Source organism: Rutilus rutilus, assembly GCF_951802725.1.
Source record: "Rutilus rutilus genome assembly, chromosome: 15".
NCBI lineage: Eukaryota > Metazoa > Chordata > Actinopteri > Cypriniformes > Leuciscidae > Rutilus > Rutilus rutilus.
Genome location: NC_140220.1, coordinates 9,487,440 through 9,511,119, shown reverse-complemented (window position 1 = coordinate 9,511,119; position 23,680 = coordinate 9,487,440). Strand labels below are relative to the sequence as shown.

At 36.7% G+C, this 23,680-nt stretch overlaps 1 protein-coding gene across 2 annotated transcripts in view; it reads left to right on the top strand.

Moving 5' to 3' along the window:
• Window positions 1-23,680, top strand: part of ift172 (intraflagellar transport 172) — a 40,319-nt gene that overhangs the window by 10,805 nt on the left and 5,834 nt on the right. The window contains exons 19-48 of one of the 2 annotated variants that reach the window (XM_084431466.1): window positions 598-682; window positions 788-880; window positions 1,270-1,347; window positions 1,924-2,172; window positions 2,343-2,421; window positions 2,564-2,684; window positions 5,430-5,574; window positions 6,356-6,445; window positions 6,865-6,962; window positions 7,169-7,304; window positions 7,450-7,566; window positions 7,671-7,813; window positions 7,980-8,073; window positions 8,676-8,740; window positions 9,579-9,759; window positions 10,507-10,604; window positions 14,901-15,030; window positions 16,585-16,683; window positions 16,995-17,104; window positions 17,469-17,532; window positions 18,800-18,886; window positions 18,984-19,100; window positions 19,256-19,366; window positions 19,474-19,593; window positions 20,344-20,439; window positions 20,721-20,780; window positions 21,814-21,912; window positions 21,992-22,145; window positions 22,556-22,647; window positions 22,964-23,064. In XM_084431466.1, coding sequence (XP_084287592.1) covers window positions 598-682; window positions 788-880; window positions 1,270-1,347; window positions 1,924-2,172; window positions 2,343-2,421; window positions 2,564-2,684; window positions 5,430-5,574; window positions 6,356-6,445; window positions 6,865-6,962; window positions 7,169-7,304; window positions 7,450-7,566; window positions 7,671-7,813; window positions 7,980-8,073; window positions 8,676-8,740; window positions 9,579-9,759; window positions 10,507-10,604; window positions 14,901-15,030; window positions 16,585-16,683; window positions 16,995-17,104; window positions 17,469-17,532; window positions 18,800-18,886; window positions 18,984-19,100; window positions 19,256-19,366; window positions 19,474-19,593; window positions 20,344-20,439; window positions 20,721-20,780; window positions 21,814-21,912; window positions 21,992-22,145; window positions 22,556-22,647; window positions 22,964-23,053 — 3,301 coding nt within the window. In that variant the 3' untranslated portion in view covers window positions 23,054-23,064. Of the gene's footprint in view, window positions 1-597; window positions 683-787; window positions 881-1,269; window positions 1,348-1,923; window positions 2,173-2,342; window positions 2,422-2,563; window positions 2,685-5,429; window positions 5,575-6,355; window positions 6,446-6,864; window positions 6,963-7,168; window positions 7,305-7,449; window positions 7,567-7,670; window positions 7,814-7,979; window positions 8,074-8,675; window positions 8,741-9,578; window positions 9,760-10,506; window positions 10,605-14,900; window positions 15,031-16,584; window positions 16,684-16,994; window positions 17,105-17,468; window positions 17,533-18,799; window positions 18,887-18,983; window positions 19,101-19,255; window positions 19,367-19,473; window positions 19,594-20,343; window positions 20,440-20,720; window positions 20,781-21,813; window positions 21,913-21,991; window positions 22,146-22,555; window positions 22,648-22,963; window positions 23,495-23,680 lie in introns of those variants that run through there. The other variant, XM_084431465.1, reaches the window with a different exon arrangement.

The following is a 23,680-nucleotide window of genomic DNA, read 5'->3' as shown; positions in this document are numbered from 1 at the left end:
GTTACAATACATGCCAGAAGCATTCGGCAAAAGAACTTTAAAGAAAGCTGCTATTTTGCACAGCTGCTCTGTGTGTTGCACTTTAAATGTTGAAATGTGTCTCAGATAATATTTTGCCTAAAGAAAAATGTGCTAAAGGGCAAAAAACGTTCACCTGAGCTTGTGCGGGAGGATAAAAGCTTTAGATCTAGGCACCAAAAGTCCTCTTAAAAAGGCTTCCAGTTGCTTTAGGTGGCAGTGAGCATGTTTAGAGTTTTCCTTTTACTGTATAAGCATTTTTAAGAGTGTTTGAAGCTGGAATTTAAATTAGAGAGGATTGGTTTGTTATGAATAGGCTCATCTGCATAAAGCATGCAGAGAAAAAGTGCTCTGACCGTCAAGGAGAATGCAAATGAAGGAATTGCCTGGATGCTCTTCCTGCTGCCTGTTTGCTTGATCTCACTTTTGGTCATCTGATCATGACCGATAAGCGCTGTCCAATCTAAATGCCATGACTTATTGCAGCATTGGCGGTCGAATGTGAAATGATACACCATGTGATGTTGTTTGTATTTGTTTGCTCTTTCTCATCTGAGGTGCTATTGTTTTTTTTTGCAGGTGTTTTGCAGCCCTTGGGGATGTGTCTAAAGCCCGATTCTTAAATGAGACCAACAAGATTGCAGATGCTGTCTCAAAGGAAAATGTATGTATTGTATCAAACCAGTTATGTCTGTAAACTTCTAGAATGTACATTTCTGTTGTTGAACTTATGCATTTAAAAATTCAATGTTACTGTACTCTCCTGTAGGGTGGTGATGGGACAGACCACTACCAGGTGAAAGCTCGGCTGGCCATGCTGGATAAGAACTTTAAACTTGCAGAGATGTATTACATGGAACAGGTAAGGAACATATCTGCTTCTAATATCTGCAACTAGGAGTGTGACTTAATGCATTTACCATAGTATTAAATTCAACACTTTATATTAATAAAAAAAAAAAAATTAAAACGATCAAATAAACGTATTCAATTCATGGTTAAAAATAATTAAATGTTAAATGTAACAATAAAATTATTAAAAAAAAAATTTTTTTTAAATTAAATAAATATAAATTAAAAACATTAAAATTATTAATTAATTTTGAAATTCAACTTTTAAATTGCAGTTTTAAAAATCATTTTTCATTCTTTATCTATTTACCAATTGAGTTAAATGGCTTTGGACAGTTCATACGTGGGAGCAGCAGAGTTATTTCTCGATTGCCGAGTAATATTTCTGTAACCCTTCAGAATGCAGTGGATGAAGTGATGGAAATGTACCAGGAGCTCCACATGTGGGATGAATGTATTGCAGTGGCAGAGGCGAAGGTATCTGTTTTTAACATAATTTTCATAATGTCTAGTCAACAGTTTTTGGTCTTTTTATTTAGCTTAAAACAGGGGCTCTCAATAGGTTTTGCCCAGATACACTGGGCATTAGAACTCAAGTGGTGATCCAACACAGAAACATAATTGTTTATTGTTCAAAAGTAAACAAAATGTCCTTAAAATCAAACATTTCAATTTATGAATATTATCATGAACTTCACATGGCCAACTATATACAAAATTATTGCCTGGATTCTTAATGTCTCTTGAATGTTGATGGTTTCATGCCGTAAGCAGTCAATAATTAACAGCACTAAACATATTATAGACAACACAAACCATGTTTATTTTAATATTATGGATATTAGATTGAGGGCATGTCCCATAACTTATCCATGTTCCCATGATATGGGAAGAGTTTTCTCATCCCTTATAAAAATTGATAAGCCTTTGTATGCTGCTATCTTAAGTATGCCCAATTATGTGGTTAGTTGCAGTTTATTGTGTGCATTTAGCAGCTGTCTATGATGCTGAAAAATCTGCATTTTACTAATATGAAATGTTTATCCCATAAAGGGCCACCCAGAGTTGGACAATTTGAGACGCAGTTACTATTCTTACCTAATGGAGACCAATCAGAATGAGAAAGCCGGTGAGGTGAAGGAGAATGAAGGAGACTTCACTGGTGCTGTTAACCTCTACCTGAAAGCGGGACTTCCTGCCAAAGCTGCTTGGCTGGCCATAAGCAGAGATGAGCTCTTATCAAGCCAAGACATCATCAGCCGCATCACTGCTGCACTCATCAAAGGAGAGTTCTATGAGAGGGTGAGTATTACCTGCAGCGGTATGTGGCTTGACAAAATGGCTGCTGTTAAGGTCCTTGCATTCATAACTTTCATTTGAGTAGCAGATCCACTCGCCCAAGTAACTGACATGGTATTGTTCCACAGGAAAACTGTTCTAATTCTAATTCTAATTATTATTGAACTCAACAGGCAGGCGACCTGTTTGAAAGGACAAGAAATAATCAGAGAGCCCTGGAGTGCTACCGCAAGGGAAATGCTTTTAAGAAAGGTGAGCATAGGTGGTAAAAACAATCAGAATAGGGTGTTACATTACAATTGGAACAAGAAGTCAATGGTTGTAATACAAAGCATTAGAGCTAATAGATTCATTGCCTTCATTGACATCTGCTGATTGCACTGTGCTTCCACAGCGGTGGATCTGGCTCGTATTGCCTTTCCTGCAGAAGTTGTAAAGCTGGAGGAAGTGTGGGGTGACTACCTAGTGCAACAGAAACAACTGGATGCTGCTATCAACCATTACATAGAAGCTGGGTGAGTTTCTAGAGCAGTCATATACAAATGGCGGACCGCGGGCCGTTTCCAGACCCAGAAAAGGGCCAATACTGACCAAAAAGGATTAAAGTCTATAATATAATTTTAGTCAGCTTTCAAACATGATCACATGCCAGCGCAGCCTCTCGCTCTCTATCAGTAAAGAAACCGTGTCCGATCCAATTGCGTCAGTTTCTGCAAATGGATATCATGACGAGTTCTGCGTCCTATTCAACTTCATGCGTTTATGCAAATTGTTCTCATGAAGGGATACACGTCTCATCCAAACGCATCATTATATATAAATATCTTTGCACGTGAAAGACAATGTTGCAGCTGTGAGCAAGCATCGGACAGACACACAGAAACCGAACGTCCATCAATATCAGATATAGACTTTGCGAATGTGATTATGGCTCGTTCAAAGAAAAGAAAAGTTGATAGCAAATATTGCCTTTTCAAAGACGAGTGGACAGAAAAGTACGCATTCATTCTCCCCGCGACAAGTTCAAAACCAATGTGCCTTATGTGCTCCGAGTCCGTAGCGCTCATCAAAAGTGCCAATGTGTAGCGCCACTGTGACACAAAACACAGTCATTTCGAGCAAACGTATCCTTAAAACACAGTGCTGAGAACGAGAAAAAGAACCAGCTCAAAGCCCAATATGAGAAGTCCACTAAAGTGTTTGTCCAGAGCCCAAGAGCAAGCAATGGAGTGCTTGTGCTCAAAACACAAAAAGCCATTTACAGACAGAGATGGTAAAAGAATGTATTAATGAAGTTGGTGAGACCTTGATTTATGGCCTTAATAAAGGCCTTCTGAAGTGAAACGATGCGTTTGTGTAAGAAAATATCCACATTTAAAATCTTTTTTACACCAAAAGAGTCAAGATACCCTTGACGATGTATAACTATCCCTTTAAGTCGGTGGTCTCTGTCACCACAGATGGAGCTCCATCCATGATGGGAAGAGGTAGGGGACTGGTTGCACTTTTGAAAGAGGACCACACTGACCTGATATCTTACCACTACATTATACACCAGTCTGTGCAAATTTTTGTGCCAATCTGTGCAGAGAGTATGCTGAGGTCATGACAACAATGATGAAACGGATAAACTTTTTGAGAGCATCATTGTCCCTCAGCATCGTCTGCTAAGAGGCTTTCTGACAGAGGTCATTGCCAACTATGATGACTTAGCACTGCACAACAATGTCAGATGGCACAGCAAAAGCAGGGCTTTGGAGCGCTTTTGGGCCATTCGGGAGGAGATCACAGCAAAAGAGTGACAAGGCAACTCAGTTTTTGGAAGATGTAGAGAAGATGCAAACAGCTGCAGTTTTGGCAGACAATACATCAAATCCTAATGAGCTCAACTTTAGCTGCAGGGACAGAACACAGTATGTGATTTGATAACATCAGTCCGGGCTTTCCAGAAGAAATTAGAGATTTTCAAGATCTCCAAGGTGAAATTGTCCACTTCCCCAAACCTTTGGGGCAAACCCAGGGAGAGAAAGATATGACCTACCATGCTGTTTTCATGCAGAAGCTGATGAACAACTTTAAGACTCGCTTTGATGATTTTGTACTTGTAGGACAACTGTGAGTTTTCAGAAGAAGCCAAACAGATCTTCAGATTGGTAAATCATGCATTACTACAAATGGAGTTGATTGAACTGCAAGAACATGTGGTTTTGGGGAAAGATGGTGCCTGACGCTGATTTCCCTGTTCTAAACAAAATGGCACTACACGTCCTGACCATGTTTGGTTCCACATACTGCTGTGAGTCAGCATTCTCCATAATGAACATTATTAAACCAAATACCGCACCAGACTTAGCAATGAACACCTGCACCACTGTCTCAGAATAGCACTTTCCCCAAACTTCAAAGTATTGGAAGGACAGAAAATGTATTATTTTTCTCATTAGTCATTGATGCAAGGTACAGAGTGACTGGTGCATGCATGAAACAAACTCTGTGCAGTCAGATTTTCTCCTCTTTTGGACTTTCCTTTGTTCTCCTTAAAATGTGCATTTTAGTTCATTATTATTATTTATTAATTTAAGAAAAATGCACAATGCACGTACAGTGGCTCACGTTGTTTTTTTTTTTTTTTTTTTTTTTTTGCATACATACAGATTACTATGCAACCACTTTTGCTCAGATATGTTGTCACAAATGTGCAGTTTAATATGTTTTTGTAAGAAGTGAAACCATATGTTAAATACTTTTGTTACATTTTTTTGATGCAGCAAGACAAATATTAATAGCCTACTGACAAGTACAGCCTTTTGAGCTTTCTATTTATCAAAGAATCCTGAAAATATGCTTCACGATTTCCACAAAATATTAAGCACAACTGTTTTCAACTGATAATATAAAAAAATGAACAATTTCCTTAGGATCATGTGACCCTGAAGACTGGAGTAATGACTTCTGAAAATTCTGCTTTTCCATCACAGGATTTTTAAATACATTTTAAAATATATTAAATAAAAAACGGTCTATAAAATTATTTAAATTGTAATAATATGTATTGTATTTTTGGTCAAATAAATGCTGCCTTAATGAGCATAAGAGACTTCTTTAAAAAAAAATCGTAATTTTAATAAAAAATTATAATTTTGCTGTGTCCACATTTTTATTATTATTGTGGTGTCATTTATTAGGGCTACCCGCCCCTAACCATGGCAGGCGCCATTTTGTTTGTCCTTATATAACTGATGTTTCTTTCCCTGATAAAGACGTTCCACCAAGGCCATAGAGGCAGCAATCGCAGCACGCCAGTGGAAGAAAGCATTGCACATACTGGAGCTACAGGAGGACAAGACTACTGCCAAATATTACCTGAAGATTGCCCAGCACTATGCTTCTGTCCAGGAGTTTGAGGTGAAAAAAAGCACATTTCAGCTATTGAATATTAAAGGTACACTATGTAACTTTTGGCCCTCTAGCGGTTGAAAAACAAAACTACATGCATTTTGCGGAAGAACATTTTTTTTGGTTGTGCTTCGGCTCTGTGTGAGTGTGCGGATGAATATGGTTATTCTACTGCTCATTAAACATTCACTACGAGGCTTAAGAGATATAACCAGTTTAGATGGAAAGGATTTCAAGCTGACTAGCTGATGATGTTACTGTAGCTATACCCATTAATAGACATGGTACTTCCTTGAAAATAAATTCCAGCGCTACAGCAACCATAAAGAAATGACCTTTCATAATAGACAATGCTTTACAATGAACTACATATGACAATTTATCTGTTCAATAAAATACCTTTCTCACCCGTTAAGTAATAAAAATCCATTACCACATCACATTTAGAATTTTTTTTCAAATCCCTCAGTTCTCACCATCTCCAAAAAAGCCAAGCAAATGTTGATTCTCGTTTTATTACGAGCTCTGTCGCATTTTCTGTTTGCCAGCAGACTCTGTTTGCCATTTTTTAAATGGGTGGTTCCCTGAAGGTTGGAGATTTAGTTGCTCCATGTCAACCTAACTGGAGAAACTTTTCTCTATTTATGGATATGACGAGACATGCATGGGCGAGTGATGTATATACGCAGTTATAGGCTTACCATAGTGAATTAGGGTAAGGAAAACAAAACAAAAACGTTTTGGACAAAGATTTGCTGATTTATTGACTCATTATTTCTCTGAGCTACAGGTGGCAGAACGTCTATTTGTGAAGGGTGATCATACTAAAGATGCTATAGATATGTACACTCAAATTGGGCGATGGGAGCAAGCTCATAAGGTAAGTGTCACATTGTGCCCTTCTGCAAATTGTGCATTAATTAATAATAGCTGTATATTTTAGTGCCAGTATTTTTGTCTGCTATTAAACATCTGAGAAAATTCTATAGATTAACATTGAATGTGAGAATCGAAACATATATAAACATTTTTTTTGACTTTGGCCAATAAGCAACTGCCTAGCAACCACCAGGAACACTCTAACAATGGCATAGCAACATGCTAATAAATCAGTGTAGTGGTAATTATAAATCTGATGGATGGAAGCTGAGAACACAACTGCATTTAGCTTTTTTTCTTAATTCAAATCATGGACAATTTACATTTAAATTATCCCTAATCACGATCCATTTACATTTGAATTATTATGTATCATTTTGTTCTCCTCTCTTTTTTTCTCTCTGTCCATCTCCAACTCAGCTTGCTGTGAAGTGCATGACACAAGAGGATGTGTCTGCCCTTTATATCAGCAGAGCACAAGAGTTAGAGAAAGAGGGAAAGTACAAAGAAGCTGAAAGGTAATCACACACACACACACTGCCTTTTTTTTCTTTATCTGACCACTATGTTTTATATTAATTAATATATTTATTAATGTTTGATTGACAAAAGCTTTATTTTCTGAATTAAGAGACTGAAATGTAGGATATTTCATGTGTGCATTTTTACATATTTGAAATGTGTTCACTGTCTAAAGATTCTTTTTTTACCTCTCTGTCTATAGGATTTTTACCACAGTAGATGAACCGGACTTGGCCATCACTATGTACAAGAAGAACAAGATGTATGATGACATGATCCGTTTAGTCGCCGTTCATCACAAAGACCTTCTTCAGGAAACGCACATTCACCTGGCCAAGGTTCATGTTAACATTTGGGCCATTCTTTTATTCTTCCAATTCACATGGTTACAAAACACTCAAATATTTGTGTTTCGGTGCAGTTTAGTCTTGTTCATGGCTCACTAAGTCCTCCACGTGGTCACGGTTGTTGTGTTTATCACAGGAGCTAGAGGCTGAATCCAGGTTTCAGGAAGCGGAGTATCACCTCCTTGAGGGTCAGGACTGGAAAGCCGCAGTAAACATGTATAGAGTCAATGATATGTGGGAGGAAGCTTATCGGGTGTGTGTGCACACTAAATGGTCTTATATGATGTTTGAGTTGATAGCATGTAGAATGTAGAGAAATTCAAACATTGTAAGTTCTTCTTCATGTCTTTGCCACAGATAGCAAAGACCCATGGAGGAGCGAGTGCTCATAAGCAAGTGGCCTACCTGTGGGCAAAAGGTCTTGGAGGAGAGGCAGCCGTTAAACTGCTCAACAAATTTGGCTTTCTGGAAACCGCCATTGACTTTGCAGCTGATAATAAGTAAGTCTCTGCTAAGTCAAGACCTAATGATAGGACTTAATAGTGTTTTTCTGTCCTTTAATTCTCTTCAGGTATAATTGGTACATACAGATTACTATTAACCAATGCATTATAGTAAAACTGGTATCTATTTACTATTTAACGAAACGCTCTTTATCTTCTTTAGCTCATTTGACTTTGCCTTTGAGTTGGCCCGACTCTCCATGAAACAGAAGATTCCTGATATCCATCTAAAAAATGCCATGTTCCTTGAGGACCAGGTATTACTGACTGGGGAGAAATGATTCCCCTTTTCTACACTGTTAAGGCCCACGGCTCCGGAGAAATGTGGGTGTGATTGTAAAATAGATAGAAACAACCAAAATGAGACTCGAGTCCATTTTCGAGGTCAGGGATTGTGAATGCAAATTAAACTGGGATTTTTCCACTTGGTTCAGTTTTTGAAGATAAAGATGTCTGATTTGGTTTGAATGTGAAAGTAGCTATTTTATACAGGCCTACTTAAATTTATTTAATAAATGTAAATACATATAATAATTATAAATAAAATAATATTTTATATAACAATATAATTTTATAAAATAAATGGATGGTAAAAAATATTGACATTCACCAGGCAATGTAGCTAGTGGGCAAAACATTTAAAAGTTAATTTCCCACCTGCCTGTAATAAAGTGTAATTGACTGAAAATATTGCTGTATTAAAATTTGTTATTATGACATATTACTCTACACTTACTCTAAGACAGGCCCACACCAAGTTTTTATTCTTATTATTAATACCCAGACCCAGAGTTTATTATTCTAGTTATTAATGATCGCATGGTGCACATTATATTAATTGTAATTTTTTACTTTTAAGGGCAAATTCAATGAGGCTGAGACTGAGTTCATCAAAGCTGGGAAACCCAAGGAGGCTGTGCTAATGTGAGTGAGCTTTCACACTCAATAGGGTGGATTGCATCGCTTCAGAACTTTTTGTCTGCATAGATTACTGTTAGATTTCCTGCACTCTCTCACATTACAAGCAATGAGTGACTGGAAGCAGGTGTTGCTGGGATTGAGAGTGTTTGATTCGTAGATCTCATGCAGGAGTTGTGAGCTGGCACTGCTACTGTGGCACAAGAATATTGTCACTTCAGTGAAATAAAGATGATCTGATGACTCCAAGAAATCATATTTGTGTTGTTTTCCAATTCAAATATCTAAACATCCTTAAACAATAATATAATACTATTATAATATGTATATATTATATATGTGGCCAACCACTTTTTGTTCTTGTAAACAAATATAACAATATTTTGTGAAGCTTATGCTTAAAAAATACATTTCCCAATGGAGAAAGAAAAATTTACTGAGGCGTATTCTCTGAAAATTCCTTTTTGTGTCATTTGAACCTATTATGCAAGTTATTTTATCTTGTTTCGATGATTTTAAGATATTTTTGTACTGGAAAACAAGACAAAAAGTCTTAACTGAGCTTTGCAGTAAATAAAAAGGCAATAGGTGCATGTATTTCATTGCAATTTACTTAGAAATTACATTTATAAAAGATATATCCATATATATCCAAGTGCAACAAAGAATGTGCATATTTTACTAAACTTTGTTCAATTATTTCATTGGTTTTGCACAATAGTCTCAATGTCTTTAATCCAACTACTTCATAATTTATTATGTGGCCATTGTATATAAATTGTATTGTTGAATTTCAAAAAAATTAGGTTTGAAATAAGGATGACTGTGTCTATTTCTATTGCAGGCACGTCCATAACAAGGACTGGAGTAACGCCCAGAGAGTGGCAGAGGCTCATGATCCGGAAAGTGTGGCAGACATTCTAGTGAGCCAGGCCAAGTTCTGTTTTGACCAGAAGGAATTCCAAAAAGCTGAGGCCTTCCTGCTTAGGGCACAAAGGCCTGAACTGGCTATTAAATACTACAAAGTAAGAGTTCCCAATTCTTAAAACACAATCTGTACTACTTAGACAACAAAACAAAAGTGTTATTCATTGTAGAACATCATGGATTTGATGCCTTTTATAGATACCCATATTGCAGTCAACATCCTCACAAAGCACAAAGAGATCTAAACTTTCTAAACATTTTTAAAGAAAAAATCAGGGTAGCTACTTTCTGAAGTTACCAAAATGTAAAAAAAAAAAAAGGTTAAACAGATAATTCACCCAAAAATGTCATTTACTCTCCCTGATTTAGTTTTTTATTTCTGTCAAATATCATGTTTATTTCAGGTGATGTTTTATCATTCATTTTCATGATATTTTATCTGGTTGTAAAATTCTAAAAGGTCTGTGAGATATTTTCTTACTACATTATTTATTGTTTTATTTATTTGTTTGATAGAAAAAAAGATATAAAAATCCCTTTTGTTATGAGCAGCGTATCAGCAAGAATGATAAAGACATTTGTTTTTTATAGGATTAATTGCACTGAAATAACATGTTAAATTGTAATTAAAAAAGAAAAATGTAACCAAAATTATTCCAACTTCACAGGAATAAAGCCAACAACAATAAATGTAATAAATGTAACTTTAGAATTACAGAAGACAAAATTGATCACAATTTTAATAAATAGTTATTATAAAAACAAAACAAATGTAAGATTTCTTCTAAGAATGAGAATATTAATATTAAGTTCAGGCTTTGAAGAATCATATTTTCCTTTTCCAGGATGCTGGGATGTGGACTGATGCAATGCGGATCTGTAAAGACTATTTGCCCAGCAAGCTGAGCGTCCTTCAAAAGGAATATGAGAGTGAGGGCAACTGGTAAAAGAACTCTCTTTTAACTCCTCTACTGTCTGTTTCTTTTCTTTCTGCCTTACTTTCATTTGCGTCTCATTCGCTGTTCCAGAAAATCCTCCCTTGTTTGTTGTCCTCCAGAAACTAGGGCTCTGCAGTTGTGAGGAAAAGCTTGCAGCTCTGAACTACATTCAGATCCTCTTTTCGTTGCTTGGCTTCCCTCCTTTATTAGAACATGGCAGCTTTTTATCCTAAATTAAATCCATAATGAGCAGCTCATTAACGCGCAGCAAATCCGTCTCCACTGATAATTTTCCTATTTTTAATGACTTGTGGGAAAACATCAAAGGCTTCTTCACTGTCTTCCCTGGGAAGAAAAGGAGAAACATTTTGCATAGTCAGTTCAAGGCCCACTCAGCATTAATATAGGCTTCTTGTATCATTAACCTATTTTCAATCAAGAGTCTGAACTTTCTTGCCATGTTGTGTTGACTCAGTTGGTCACTTTATGATCCCAAATGTGTTTTTCTCTTTCCAAAGGCAGAGGTATAGGACGTGTGTCTCTTTAGGTGTCGTTTCAGCCATGTTGGTTTCTTTTGCCCCTGTCCATTCTGACGAAACCTTATGTAGTATGAGGCAGAAAGTGATACTGGTTGAGTGCTAGCCTTCACAACCGTGAAATTCCATTCATTCCCGGCAGTTTTCATTTCTAAACATTAATGCACACAAAACATGCTGCTAGATTTTTTTTTTTTAAAGCTGAACGTTTTTCATGTAGCTTTCATGGTCAATAACCTCCATGTCATCTCACAGAAGTCTGGAGACCTTTCATAAATAGGGGTTTCAAGTCTTTATTCAAAACACTCATAGTATATAACCTTTATTTAAACAGGAAAAGTCCCATTGAGACACAGTCTCTTTTACAAGGGAGTCCTGTATAGCACGTTCAATCATAGGTTGCAAGACAATAAATTACAATCTAAAAAACAAAGCAGATTTACACAAAATATACAAAATATTTGCATGTGAAGATGCAATGAGGTTATAATATATAAACAAACGAAATAAGGGCTAGAAGTCAATATCCACCCACCATTAATTAAAACAATTGCACTTGTCCGTCTGCATATCATATATTCTTTTTTTAAAAGCAGCTAAGGAAATTAGTGCACCAATCTTAAGTCTAGACTGGAGTTCATTCCAGGACGAAGGACCATAGTAAGACCAGACCCCTCTTTCCTGCTTCTGTCCTCATTCTTGGTACCTTAAAAAGCAGTACATCACTAGATCTTAATTGATATATACTTTGAGTACGAACAAATTTTAAATAAATATAAGACGGCAAGATACCTAAAATCACTTTATAAATAAAAATATGCCAATGTCGCATCCTGCGCGATTTAAGTGACGGCCAATTTACCATATTGTATAAGATGCAGTGATGTGTCTGATTGCCAGCATTTGTAATGAACCTGAGAGCCGCATGATAAAGAGGGTCTAGTAGTAAAATAATCAGCACACTATTTAGCCAGGACTACAGTTTTTCTCGATTGCTTAAACACATTTCTTGAAACTATGCCTCGTATTCTCAAAACTGTAAACACAAATCCATAACGTCTCACCCAATTCCCCAAACATCCTATTTTCAGGTCAAAATGAAGCTCTACACTCAAAACCATTCCCTCTTGCTGAAAAAACAAACTTTGCCCTCAGACAGGACACACAAGCCCTCAAAATCACACACACTACAACATAGTCTAACACACTGGTGCAATAAATTCAAAACAACATTTCCAAAACTGGTAAGTTACACTCACCTAAAGGATTATTAGGAACACCATACTAATACTGTGTTTGACCCCCTTTCGCCTTCAGAACTGCCTTAATTCTACGTGGCATTGATTCAGCAAGGTGCTGAAAGCATTCTTTAGAAATGTTGGCCCATATTGATAGGATAGCATCTTGCAGTTGATGGAGATTTGTGGGATGCACATCCAGGGAACTCTCCCGTTCCACCACATCCCAAAGATGCTCTATTGGGTTGAGATCTGGTGACTGTGGGGGCCATTTTAGTGCAGTGAACTCATTGTCATGTTCAAGAAACCAATTTGAAATGATTCAAGCTTTGTGACATGGTGCATTATCCTGCTGGAAGTAGCCATCAGAGGATGGGTACATGGAGGTCATAAAGGGATGGACATGGTCAGAAACAATGCTCAGGTAGGCCGTGTCATTTAAACAATGCCCAATTGGCACTAAGGGGCCTAAAGTGTGCCAAGAAAACATCCCCCACACCATTACACCACCACCACCAGCCTGCACAGTGGTAACAAGGCATAATAATAATAATAATAATAATTCGTTACATTAATATAATGCTTTTTCTGAGACCTCAAAGCGCTTTACATATGGAAGGGGGAAATCTCCCCAATTTTGGTGACCTCGTGCAAATTGTAGCCTCTTTTTCCTATTTGTAGTGGAGATGAGTGGTACCCGGTGGGGTCTTCTGCTGTTGTAGCCCATCCGCCTCAAGGTTGTGCGTGTTGTGGCTTCACAAATGCTTTGCTGCATACCTCGGTTGTAACGAGTGGTTATTTCAGTCAAAGTTGCTCTTCTATCAGCTATAATCAGTCGGCCCATTCTCCTCTGACCTCTAGCATCAACAAGGCATTTTCGCCCACAGGACTGCCGCATACTGAATGTTTTTCCCTTTTCACACCATTCTTTGTAAACCCTAGAAATGGTTGTGCGTGAAAATCCCAGTAACTGAGCAGATTGTGAAATACTCAGACCGGCCCGTCTGGCACCAACAACCATGCCACGCTCAAAATTGCTTAAATCACCTTTCTTTCCCATTCTGACATTCAGTTTGGAGTTCAGAAGATTGTCTTGACCAGGACCACACCCCTAAATGCATTGAAGCAACTGCCATGTGATTGGTTGATTAGATAATTGCATTAATGAGAAATTGAACAGGTGTTCCTAATAATCCTTTAGGTGAGTGTATGTTGCTTGTTATGTTATGTTAAGTTATGTCCCCCCATCTCAAACATTTTCACATGATGAACACAAAAGACACAACCAATGGATACATTGGCACATTTTTATTCATTCATGTACTACACAGTACAACACACACACAACAAAACAAAAAAAAATTTCCCTGTTTTACTTCCTTTTTTTTCTCTTCTAAAAATTGTATATTTACTTACAGTAAGATGTGTGTGACCATCATATGACAGTAAAAGAGCACACACAAACCTTATTCTAATATGGAATTGTATTGGAATGGTAAAGAGTGTTGGTCGTGACATGAGGGCCTCCACTCAAGGAGACAATATGATGAACACGTCTAAGAATGTTCCACATATGGTTGAAATACCATCATTTGCCTAGAAAGATAACATTCTGGGAGTCAAGACTATAAAGGAGAAAGGATGCCCTCACTTCACTGTCACACTCTGTGCTACTCTATGTGACTGTACGACTGCTGGCCTTTTCTTGCAAGAAAATACACACTCATCAAAGACTATAGGAAATGTTTGTCTTTTATTCAGTGATAGAATTTTGTTTGCCACCACACCTCCCTGAAGGTTCTCGAGGTGACGGTAAAGCGACTCAAATTTGGCCTTACTTGTAGTCCAGCCTCCCTCATAGTCATACCATTGACAAAGACATAGGCAACTAGAGTGGCTTGAATTTCATCTGAGACTGCTTGTCTTCTTGCCCTTGCCCTTCGTCCTCCTCCTCCTCCTTATCCCTCCTCGATCTCTTCCTTCATGTCTTTCTGGATCCATTGTTCCAAAACTCAATAAACTGATTTGGGCCCTTTTATCTATCTATTGAAAGATCTGATTGATGTGTGTTCAATTTTGACTCTTAGTGTTTCCACCTGGGTAATTGTGTGCTAAGCTGTGCTGACTTGAGTGAACAATATTGAATGCTAGTGCGTTATACATGACAACATGGTCTAGGCAATGAGAAATGAAGGGATTTGTGTGTAGAGTTTTGCAGTGACAGTTCAACAAATCTGACTCATGTGTCAAAACAGGGAATTATAGTTTAGGGAAATGGGTGTGCTTTTTGATAAATGGCATTATGGTTTTGAAATTTTTGTTAAAAAGCCTGGTTATAGTGTTTAAGCAATCGAGAAAAACTGTAATAAAATGGTAGTACTTATTGCTTTTCCAGAATAAGAAAAAGTGTTTTTCTTCTCATGAGTACTATGGCATTAATAGAGATGGAAGGAAAGTAGGAAATGACAAACAAATGACAATGTCTAACCAGTCTAGGAGAAATAAGTGTATATGTGTGTGTTTACAGGGGTGTGGAGGGTATGGTTGAACAGGCTCAGGAGTGGGAACAGACGGGAGAGTATACCAGAGCCGTGGACTGCTATCTGAAAGTTAAGGACTCATCTAACATGGACTTGCTGATGAAGTGTTGGATGAAGGTGAAGTCCAGACTCAGAGCCACCTGGCAGCAGTCACCATATAATCTAACTTCGTAAAGACCTCTGACTTCATGCTTTTTATTAAATAGTCATTGTGTTGTAATTTTCTCAATCATTCTATAGAAAAATCCCTTATTTTATGAATGTGCCAGCAAGTATGATTAAAGGAATTTTAATTTCAATAGGAATCGGGTTCAGATAGACATTCAAATTTGCTGTGTTGACTAATAGAAAGCAGCTTAGTTTGACAGTGACTTTTGTGTGAGCGTTGCTTGCTTTAATACATCACTACTCTATTGACGATTTTTGCCTGCACCAAAAATGTCACTAATGTGACTGCATCTTACAGTAAGACATTAGTTTTTTATTATTTTGAGAAAAATTGTATTAGTATTATTATTTTTTACTAATGATACTATTTTGTATATTATTATTTTTAAAAAAATTGTTGAAAAGTTCAAACAAAAAAACTTGGAATAGAGCCAACAACAATAAATTACAAACTACAAAAGACACAATTGATCACAATTAATTAATATAAATAAAATGTATTAAAATATCATTTATTTATATATATTTGCATATCGTTGCTGTAATGCAATACTCTCTCTAAAAAGTATTGGATTACTTATTACTAATTACTTTCTAAATCCCATATCAACCTGACCAGTTGAACAATACAAGCAATAGACATGAAACTGCTCTTGTAATTCTTTCAAATAAATAATATTAAATTTCACAAATTATTCTTCAACTGACCAAAGTATTACTTTAAAAACATACATTTTATTTTGATGTTAAATCCTCTATTGTTTTATATAGAATTGTTCTATAGTCTGTACAGTATTTAATGCAATTATATCAGAAGTACCTATTATTAAATTAAGGACAAATTCAGAGTAATCCATTACTTACATTTTTCAAAGGAAGAAATTATTAAATTATTAATTACTTGGCAATGCATTACACACAATACTGGCTATGACTCGACAACAAATGACTTAGACTCAGACACTCTTCTCTGCTCTTCAAATACATTAAAAAGCGAAAATATTATAAAAGCTTTGGTTATTTTGACAAAGCTGTCTCTGCCTTCTTGAAAGGTTCACAGATGTTTCAATTACCCTGTGAATTTAAGACTAGACATTGCGGTTTCATCTGCATCCCTTTTTACTGATTGATCATTTTTGGCATTGAAGTCAGGTTGTGTTGAGTGTTTAGGTTTATTATTTAGCTTGAATGTCTTGAAAAAAAAAATGCTTCTATTGAAGCTTCAGCCAAGAAGCTGAACTATAAAAAATGAATCAAACATTGATCTTTTAACCTAGATCAACTACAAATTTTCAATTGCCCCGACTGTTGAATGTGTCATCCATTAGAGAGCTGTACTCAATTTCCACGAAATGTCTGTTCATTAAGTGCAGTCCTTTCAAAATTAATTGCATATTAACTTTCACTTACCTGCTGTAAGTATGTTTTTAAGCTCCTTGAGAGCTTGACTTTAGTTGCATCTACAGTTTTACTGAGGTTTTCTCATCTTTTCATGTCCTTTAGGCAGCAGAATTGGCCATCAAATTTTTATCCCATGACAAGGCTGTGGACGTCAGTCAGGTTGTCGGGCCGCGGCTGATTCAGCTCAGAAAGTACAGCGAGGTATGTTTGTTTTATTTATTTGTCAGGTATTGAAGCACACTCATTACATGAAACTCAGCATTGACATTTGGTTTTTTATTTTCCTCAAAGATTTTTAGACATTTAGAAATACAAAAAAAGCCAAAAATACTACCTTTTTTTTAATTAAGAGAAATTTAAAGAAAATGGTGATTTGAATGTGCTAGTGTGCCCATGTGTGTGAGTATATATTTAGTGTATATGACACAAAAGCTCACAGACTTAGTCTATTCTTCGGCGTCCTTGAGCCATGGACCTATTGAGGTACAAAATGTGTTGTTTTTTTTTTTCAGGCTGCTGAGCTCTACCTCAACCTGGACCTCATTAAGAACGCCATAGATGCATTCATTGAGGGAGAAGAATGGAACAAAGCCAAAAGAGTGGCCAAGGAGCTCGATCCAAGGTGAGCCCTTAGCAGACTGGTCGCCCCTAACAACGCTACAGCCAACAATGTGAGAGGGAGGCAGTGAAATCACTCTCTCGCTGTCAGAAAAATCACTCAGTGCAACAAATGAAGTGCACGACAGCACAAGGCCAGAGACGTGCAGATGGCCTTCGCAGTTTATCTCTGACTGTCTTTTATTTAGGCACGGAAAAATAGGTTTAGGAATCAAGTCTAAATGCTTTCCGATTGCTGCATGAGGCTATTCTTAAAGATCAACTGGTGGTATAGAATTGATATTTACGCCTTATTGAGAATACTGTGATGTCATTCTTTATAAGAGTTTGCCTTTAATGAGTTTTAATGACCTTTCCTCTCTTCACAGGCTAGAGGAATATGTGGACAAACGCTACAAAGATCACTTGAAAAATCAAGGCAAAGTTGACTCTGTAAGTTCTTTATAAATCTGTCTTTTTGCCACTTTTATTGATAGATATATTAAATACAGGACTTTAAATGATGGGGAGAGAACAAAGGGTCAAGTATTGGTTGTTTAGCATGGGCCAGTTAGCCTTCTGGTAGATGCTGGAACTACACCAGAATGGAGGCAAAAAGCATATGAAGTAGCATCAAATGTAGATATAAAATAATATAAAACATGAATACATCGTTATATTGGTTTGCCAAAGACTGAATTTATTTTTTTATTTTTTTGAGAGCTCATTAAAGCATGGAATTGACTTACAGCTCAGAATAGTTGCTACTTGCCATTGAGATAAATGAGAATGCTACCGGATAGCTTTTTCCAGGTATCGCAGACCTCCTTGGGAGAGCGAGAGGGAACAGGATTGTTAATCGAACTCATGTCGCCCACATGAGCAGCGTGGCTCAAAATGTCAGGGAACTGCTAGCTGTCAGAATCCTGTTTACGTCTGAACATTTTAAATCTATTTCCTAGCAATGGAAGTTGAGGTTAAAGAATGCAAGACTGCAACTCCTCCGCTCCGGTACTTCATTGTTTTCAGTTATTGTTGTGAGGGGAGAAAAATGGAGACGATTGGCTTGATTTAATTTAGAATAACAGATGTGAGTCACCAAATTGATGTGAGCGCTTGCCTCTCATTGCACTGATTTACTGGCAGTTTAGTTACATTTACTGGTGCTGAATGATGCAGGTCAGGGCTTTTTATTGAAAAGAAAGATAGAATGTTAATGAGGAAACTAGTTAAATGTACATGTACATAATAAAACAAAGCCATTCAAGGAGGTGCTATATCATATACTATAATATTGTGTATGAATGAGAAGAAATTTTTGATTATAGATTTGAAGCAATAAGCCACGAGAGGCATGTGTTTTTATTATTAATGTTAATAATAATACTACTAAATATTACTATTATAATTAACAAAATTTCTGTTTGAATAAAATTGACATTTTATTTTAAAACTTAATCTGTTCTAATTACTTTCCTTTATTTTTTAAGTCAGTATTATTATTATTATTAATAATAATAATTACAACAAATAATAATAGTCATTATTATAATTAACAATTATTAGTTTTGGTAGCATTTTATTAATGATAATATATGATATATTTATGCATATTTTTACATTTCTATATTATTTGTAATAGTTTTAGTTATTTATTAATATCTTTATTAATTATTAAATCTTGATTTGTCCTAACAGTTTTCCTTTATTTTTCAATCAGTTGGTTGGAGTAGATGTGGTGGCTGCCCTGGACATGTATGCTGAGAGAGGACAGTGGGAGAAATGTATTGACACAGCCTCAAAACAGGTGCCAGTTCATCTGTTCTGCCACTCCAGACGTGTTAGTGTGGAGACAAAACTTGCCATCATTTTCACAGAGTATCTGCCTTTCCATTCTTCAACAGAATTTTAAGATCCTGCACAAGTACGTTGCCCTATACGCCACTCACCTGATCAAAGAGGGTGGAGCAGAGAAAGTGCTCGACCTGTACGCCCAGCACGGTGTGCCAGCTTATTCACAGGTACATGCATGGTAAATCAGTCCATGTTTTTAAATCCTTTGTCCATCTTTTGCTTTTAAAAAGAAAGCAGAAAGTATTTTCCTTTAAATGTCCCCTCAAACTAAGCATATAGTCTTTCATCTTTCCTCAGTAACATCTCCTTTCCTATCTTGCAGAACTTTAACATTTACAAGCGGATGTTCCTGGAGCTGGTGAGCCTAAGGGACCGGGATTGTGCAGAAGCTTATCGGATGTGGGCCGATCTGAGGGACGTCCTTTTACTGCTAGTAAGCTCTGGGTTACTATGGCAGCTTACACTTGGGAGATTTAGTCTGTATTGATTCTATATTCAAGTGGGAAATAGTGAATCTTACGGTGTCTCTGTGCTGTGCAGTGTGAAAACCTGACCAAGTCTTCAGAAGCTAATTCTCCAGCCCATGAGGAGTTTGAGCAGATGCTGCTGGTTGCTCACTATTACGCCACCCGCTCTGCAGCCCAAGGCATTGACCAGCTGGTGTGTACATACTTCAAGATGATCTTTATTATGTGCAAACAGTATTGTATATGCATTTTGATACCACTTAAATCCTTTTTATTAACTACTGTTCAAAGGTTTGGGGCATGTAAGATTTTTTTTTTAATGATATTAATACTTTTTTTCCGCATGGATGCATTAAATTGATCAAAAGTGACAGTAAAGACGTATAATGTTACAAAACATTTATTTTTCAAATAAATGCTTGCCATTTCAACTTTCTATTCATCAAAGAATCCTGATAAAATGAATGAACTGTTACACAATATTGATAATAATAAGAAATGTTTCTTGAGCAGCAAATCAGCATATTATAATGATTTCTAGATGGATCATGTGACACACTGAAGACTGGAGTAATGATGCTGGAGTAATGAACAGGAATAAATTACATTTTAAATGTAATAATAGTGTATATACATACAAACTAGAAATTTGAATGTCTCTGGTCTTATTACGCATGATCATCAGTGCTTGTTATTCTAGAGAGGAAAAAAATGTTTTCAGAAAATTGCATAAACTTTTCTGCTAATGTAAAAATAGCCATAGTAATAGGAACACTATTAACCAATAATATCATAGCCTATTTTTCACATCCAATCAAATGGTAATGGATAACATAAAGCCTGTCTCACATTATTTTATTTAGAAAAATGTTAAACATTCAAAGCACTTCTCTTTTATGTTATCTGTGTCAATGTAATTACATACATGTTTACTTGTCTACAGAGTTCTGTGGCGGCCAAGTTGTCCGTCTCTCTCCTGAGGCACACCGAGCTCTTTCCAGCTGACAAGGCCTTTTATGAGGCTGGCCTGGCTGCCAAGGTGAGCGCACAGTGAGCCCAGCTCCAAACACACACTCACATAGCTGCTTCAACTATTCATGTGACACAGGAGGGCAGCTAAGAGCCCTGGGAAATGGGCTTAATTCTCCTCTGTTCGCTCCAGTAATTTGATTCGCAGAGCAGTTCGAGTTGCCTCGCGTTCTGAAGACGAAGCAGCAATGTGTCATTTTTCTGGAGTTCTATTAAATATTTCTTAAACTTTTCATTTTTAATTTGAGCTGTTTCAGTTCTGCGTGTCACTGATGAATATTTCTCACGCAGGCTGTGGGATGGGAGAACATGGCTTTTATCTTCCTCAACCGCTTCTTGGATTTGGCTGATGTAAGTAAAAGACTTTTGCTTGTGTGTGCAGTCTGATGAGTATCTTTCAAATGAGACAGTGACAGAGAACGCAAACCATCAGTTGTGCCACCAACCTTTTAGTTGGAATGAAACAAACTTAAACTTTACAGACCGCTTGCAGAAGGTAGCTTTCTTGCTGCCCCAGTTATTCAATGAAAGGTGTTCAAAAGTTTAGGGCAAGTAAGGGGCATTTTTAGATCCAGTCTCCACCGGAGCAGCTCCTCTCTCCACCCAGATATAAAAGCTGCTTTAGGTTAATGAAGATTTGATGGATGAACTTGTGGCTCGATTGAACTCTTATTGTGTCAAAAGTGATACGATTTTTCTGTTTTATGGACGTCGCCATCTTTGATACTGCTTTGGTCACTGGTAAGAGAATACAGGCTTGACACCCGTCGCACATTCGTACAGACAGTATTCGAGATGCTGCTGTAAGTTGCTGTGTGAACGGGACATTGCGAGACTCAAACCTGCGGTTGTCAATCCCAAAAAAAACGTACGTTCAAAAATCCCTGTGAACGTAGTCATATATAATGTTACAAAAGATTTATATTTATTTCAAAAAAATGCCGTCCTTTTGAACTTTCTATTCATCAAAGAATCTTGGGAAAAAATTTATCACAGTTTCCACAAAAAGATTTTTTTTTTTCAATATTAATAATAATAAGAAATGTTTCTTGAGCAGCAAATCAGCATATTATAATGATTTCTGAAGGATCATGTGACACTGAAAACTGGAGTAATGATGCTGAAAATTCAGCTTTGCCATCACAGAAATAAATAACATTATTATAAAATATATTATTTCACAGTATTATATAATATTTCACAGTATTTATGTTTTTACTCTATTTTTGATTAAATAAATGCAACCTTAGTGAGCATACATGATTTCTTTAAAAAATATCCCAAACTTTTAAACGTAGATATTATCGTAGATTTATTTCATTAATTTTTTTATATCTCCTTTAAGTGTTGTCATTTAATTTCTGTAATTTTTCAAAACTTCCAGGGCATCGACGAGGGCACATTGGATGCTTTAGATCACACAGACTTCCAGGATACAGATATTCCATTTGAGGTCCCCGTACCTTCGAAGCTGCACGTGACCGTAAGCCTTCACCTCGAAAACTGCTAGTGTTTTTTGTTTTTACTCTTTGAGCAAACTCTTCCCATTGGCTGTGTTCTAGGTGGAAAAGAGGGAGGAGATTAGGGAATGGGTTCTGACTGTGTCCATGGACCAGCGGGTGGAGCAGGTGCTGCCGAAGGATGAGAGGGGCACATATGAAGCCTCCCTAGTGGCTGCCGGCACTGGCATCCGGTCCCTACCTTGCGTCGTCACAGGTGAGGCAGTCTGCACAAAAGACGGTCCAGTGTGTGCAGGGACACTTGGATCAATGTTTCCTTTTAAATGGCTTGTAAACGGGCTCGTTTAAAGGGATAATTCACCCCAAAATTAAAGTTTTGTCATCTTGTATTCACCCTCATGTCAATCCAAACCTGTATGTCTTTCTTTCTTCTGTGGAACTCAAAAGAAGAGACATTTCTTTTGTGTGTTTTGTCCATATAATGACTGATGTTTTAGACCCCTTTAACTTTCATTGTATGGGCAAAAACAGCTGAAACGTTCTTCGATTTTTCATTTTTGGTTGAACTATCCCTTTAAACAAGCTCTTAAAAGCTCCTTTTAAGAGTAGAATTATACAACTAACATGAAAGTTTCTTAATTTTTCTTCTTTTTCTTTGGAACACAGGTTACCCTGTCCTGCGCAACAAAATTGAGTTCAAAAGACCAGGGATGGCAGCAAATAAAGATGACTGGAATAAATTCTTGATGGCTACAAAGGTACAAATTAGTCATTGTTACCTTTGAGCTTTCACAATTAGTCTTCAATCACACTGCAATCGTTTGAAATTATAATTAATATGCTCTCTTGATCAAAAGTTAACTCTCAGGACTGAATTCATCAGCATGTGTTGTGTTGGAGTAAATGTAAATGCTCTCTTTCGATGTATTTCATCATCAATTTTTATTTTTTTTAAATCCTTGTGGGTGCATTTACAATTTTTGCACTACTTCACTGTTTTTTCCCCCACCCATCCTGCCTAGGGTCGCCTGTGGTGCTTTGATCATGATTGGTTGTTTTTGTTTCACCCTTCAGACCACTCACAGTCCAGAATGTCAAGATGTGCTGAAATTTATCACACAGTGGTGTGGAGGTCTCCCGTCAGCTGGATATTCCTTCCACTAAGATCGGGGAAGGTGCACACTATCTATTTCTCTATCTGTCATCATCCTGTTCTTCACTTCCTTGCATTCGCCTCTCGGCTGTTCTGCTTAAACATTTAATCAGCCTTTTTCATTCTCTTATCCAAAGGCAATATTCACTTCTTGGTCATCATTCCTTGGCCTTTTTAAAAATATATATATTTACAGTATCATAAGGTCAGTGCCTGAAGGTCATTTAATGTGTGTTTAATTTGCTTGACTACAGAAAGCCTTTGAAATGTCTTCATTTGAATATCTGTAACTATTATACACATTCCACTAGTTCATATGAGTTGGATATTTTGATATTTAGACACGAAATAAATAACAAAATATATTATAAAGATTGTCGGTGTTCTCATGGACGTTTGTATGAAGAGATTTTAAATTAATATTCAAGTGAAATAAAAATAACATTGTCCATATTTTATGAATCAGAATTATTGTTGAACTGTTATGTGTGATAACATTTCTAAGCTTTCTGAAGGCTATATGCCTATTGTGCTTCATATTTTTAATATATTATTTCCAAACTAATAACTTATCTGTGGCATTCATTAGTGTATTTACATTTAATGTGTAATGATCAGCTGGTTTATAGTCTCCTGTC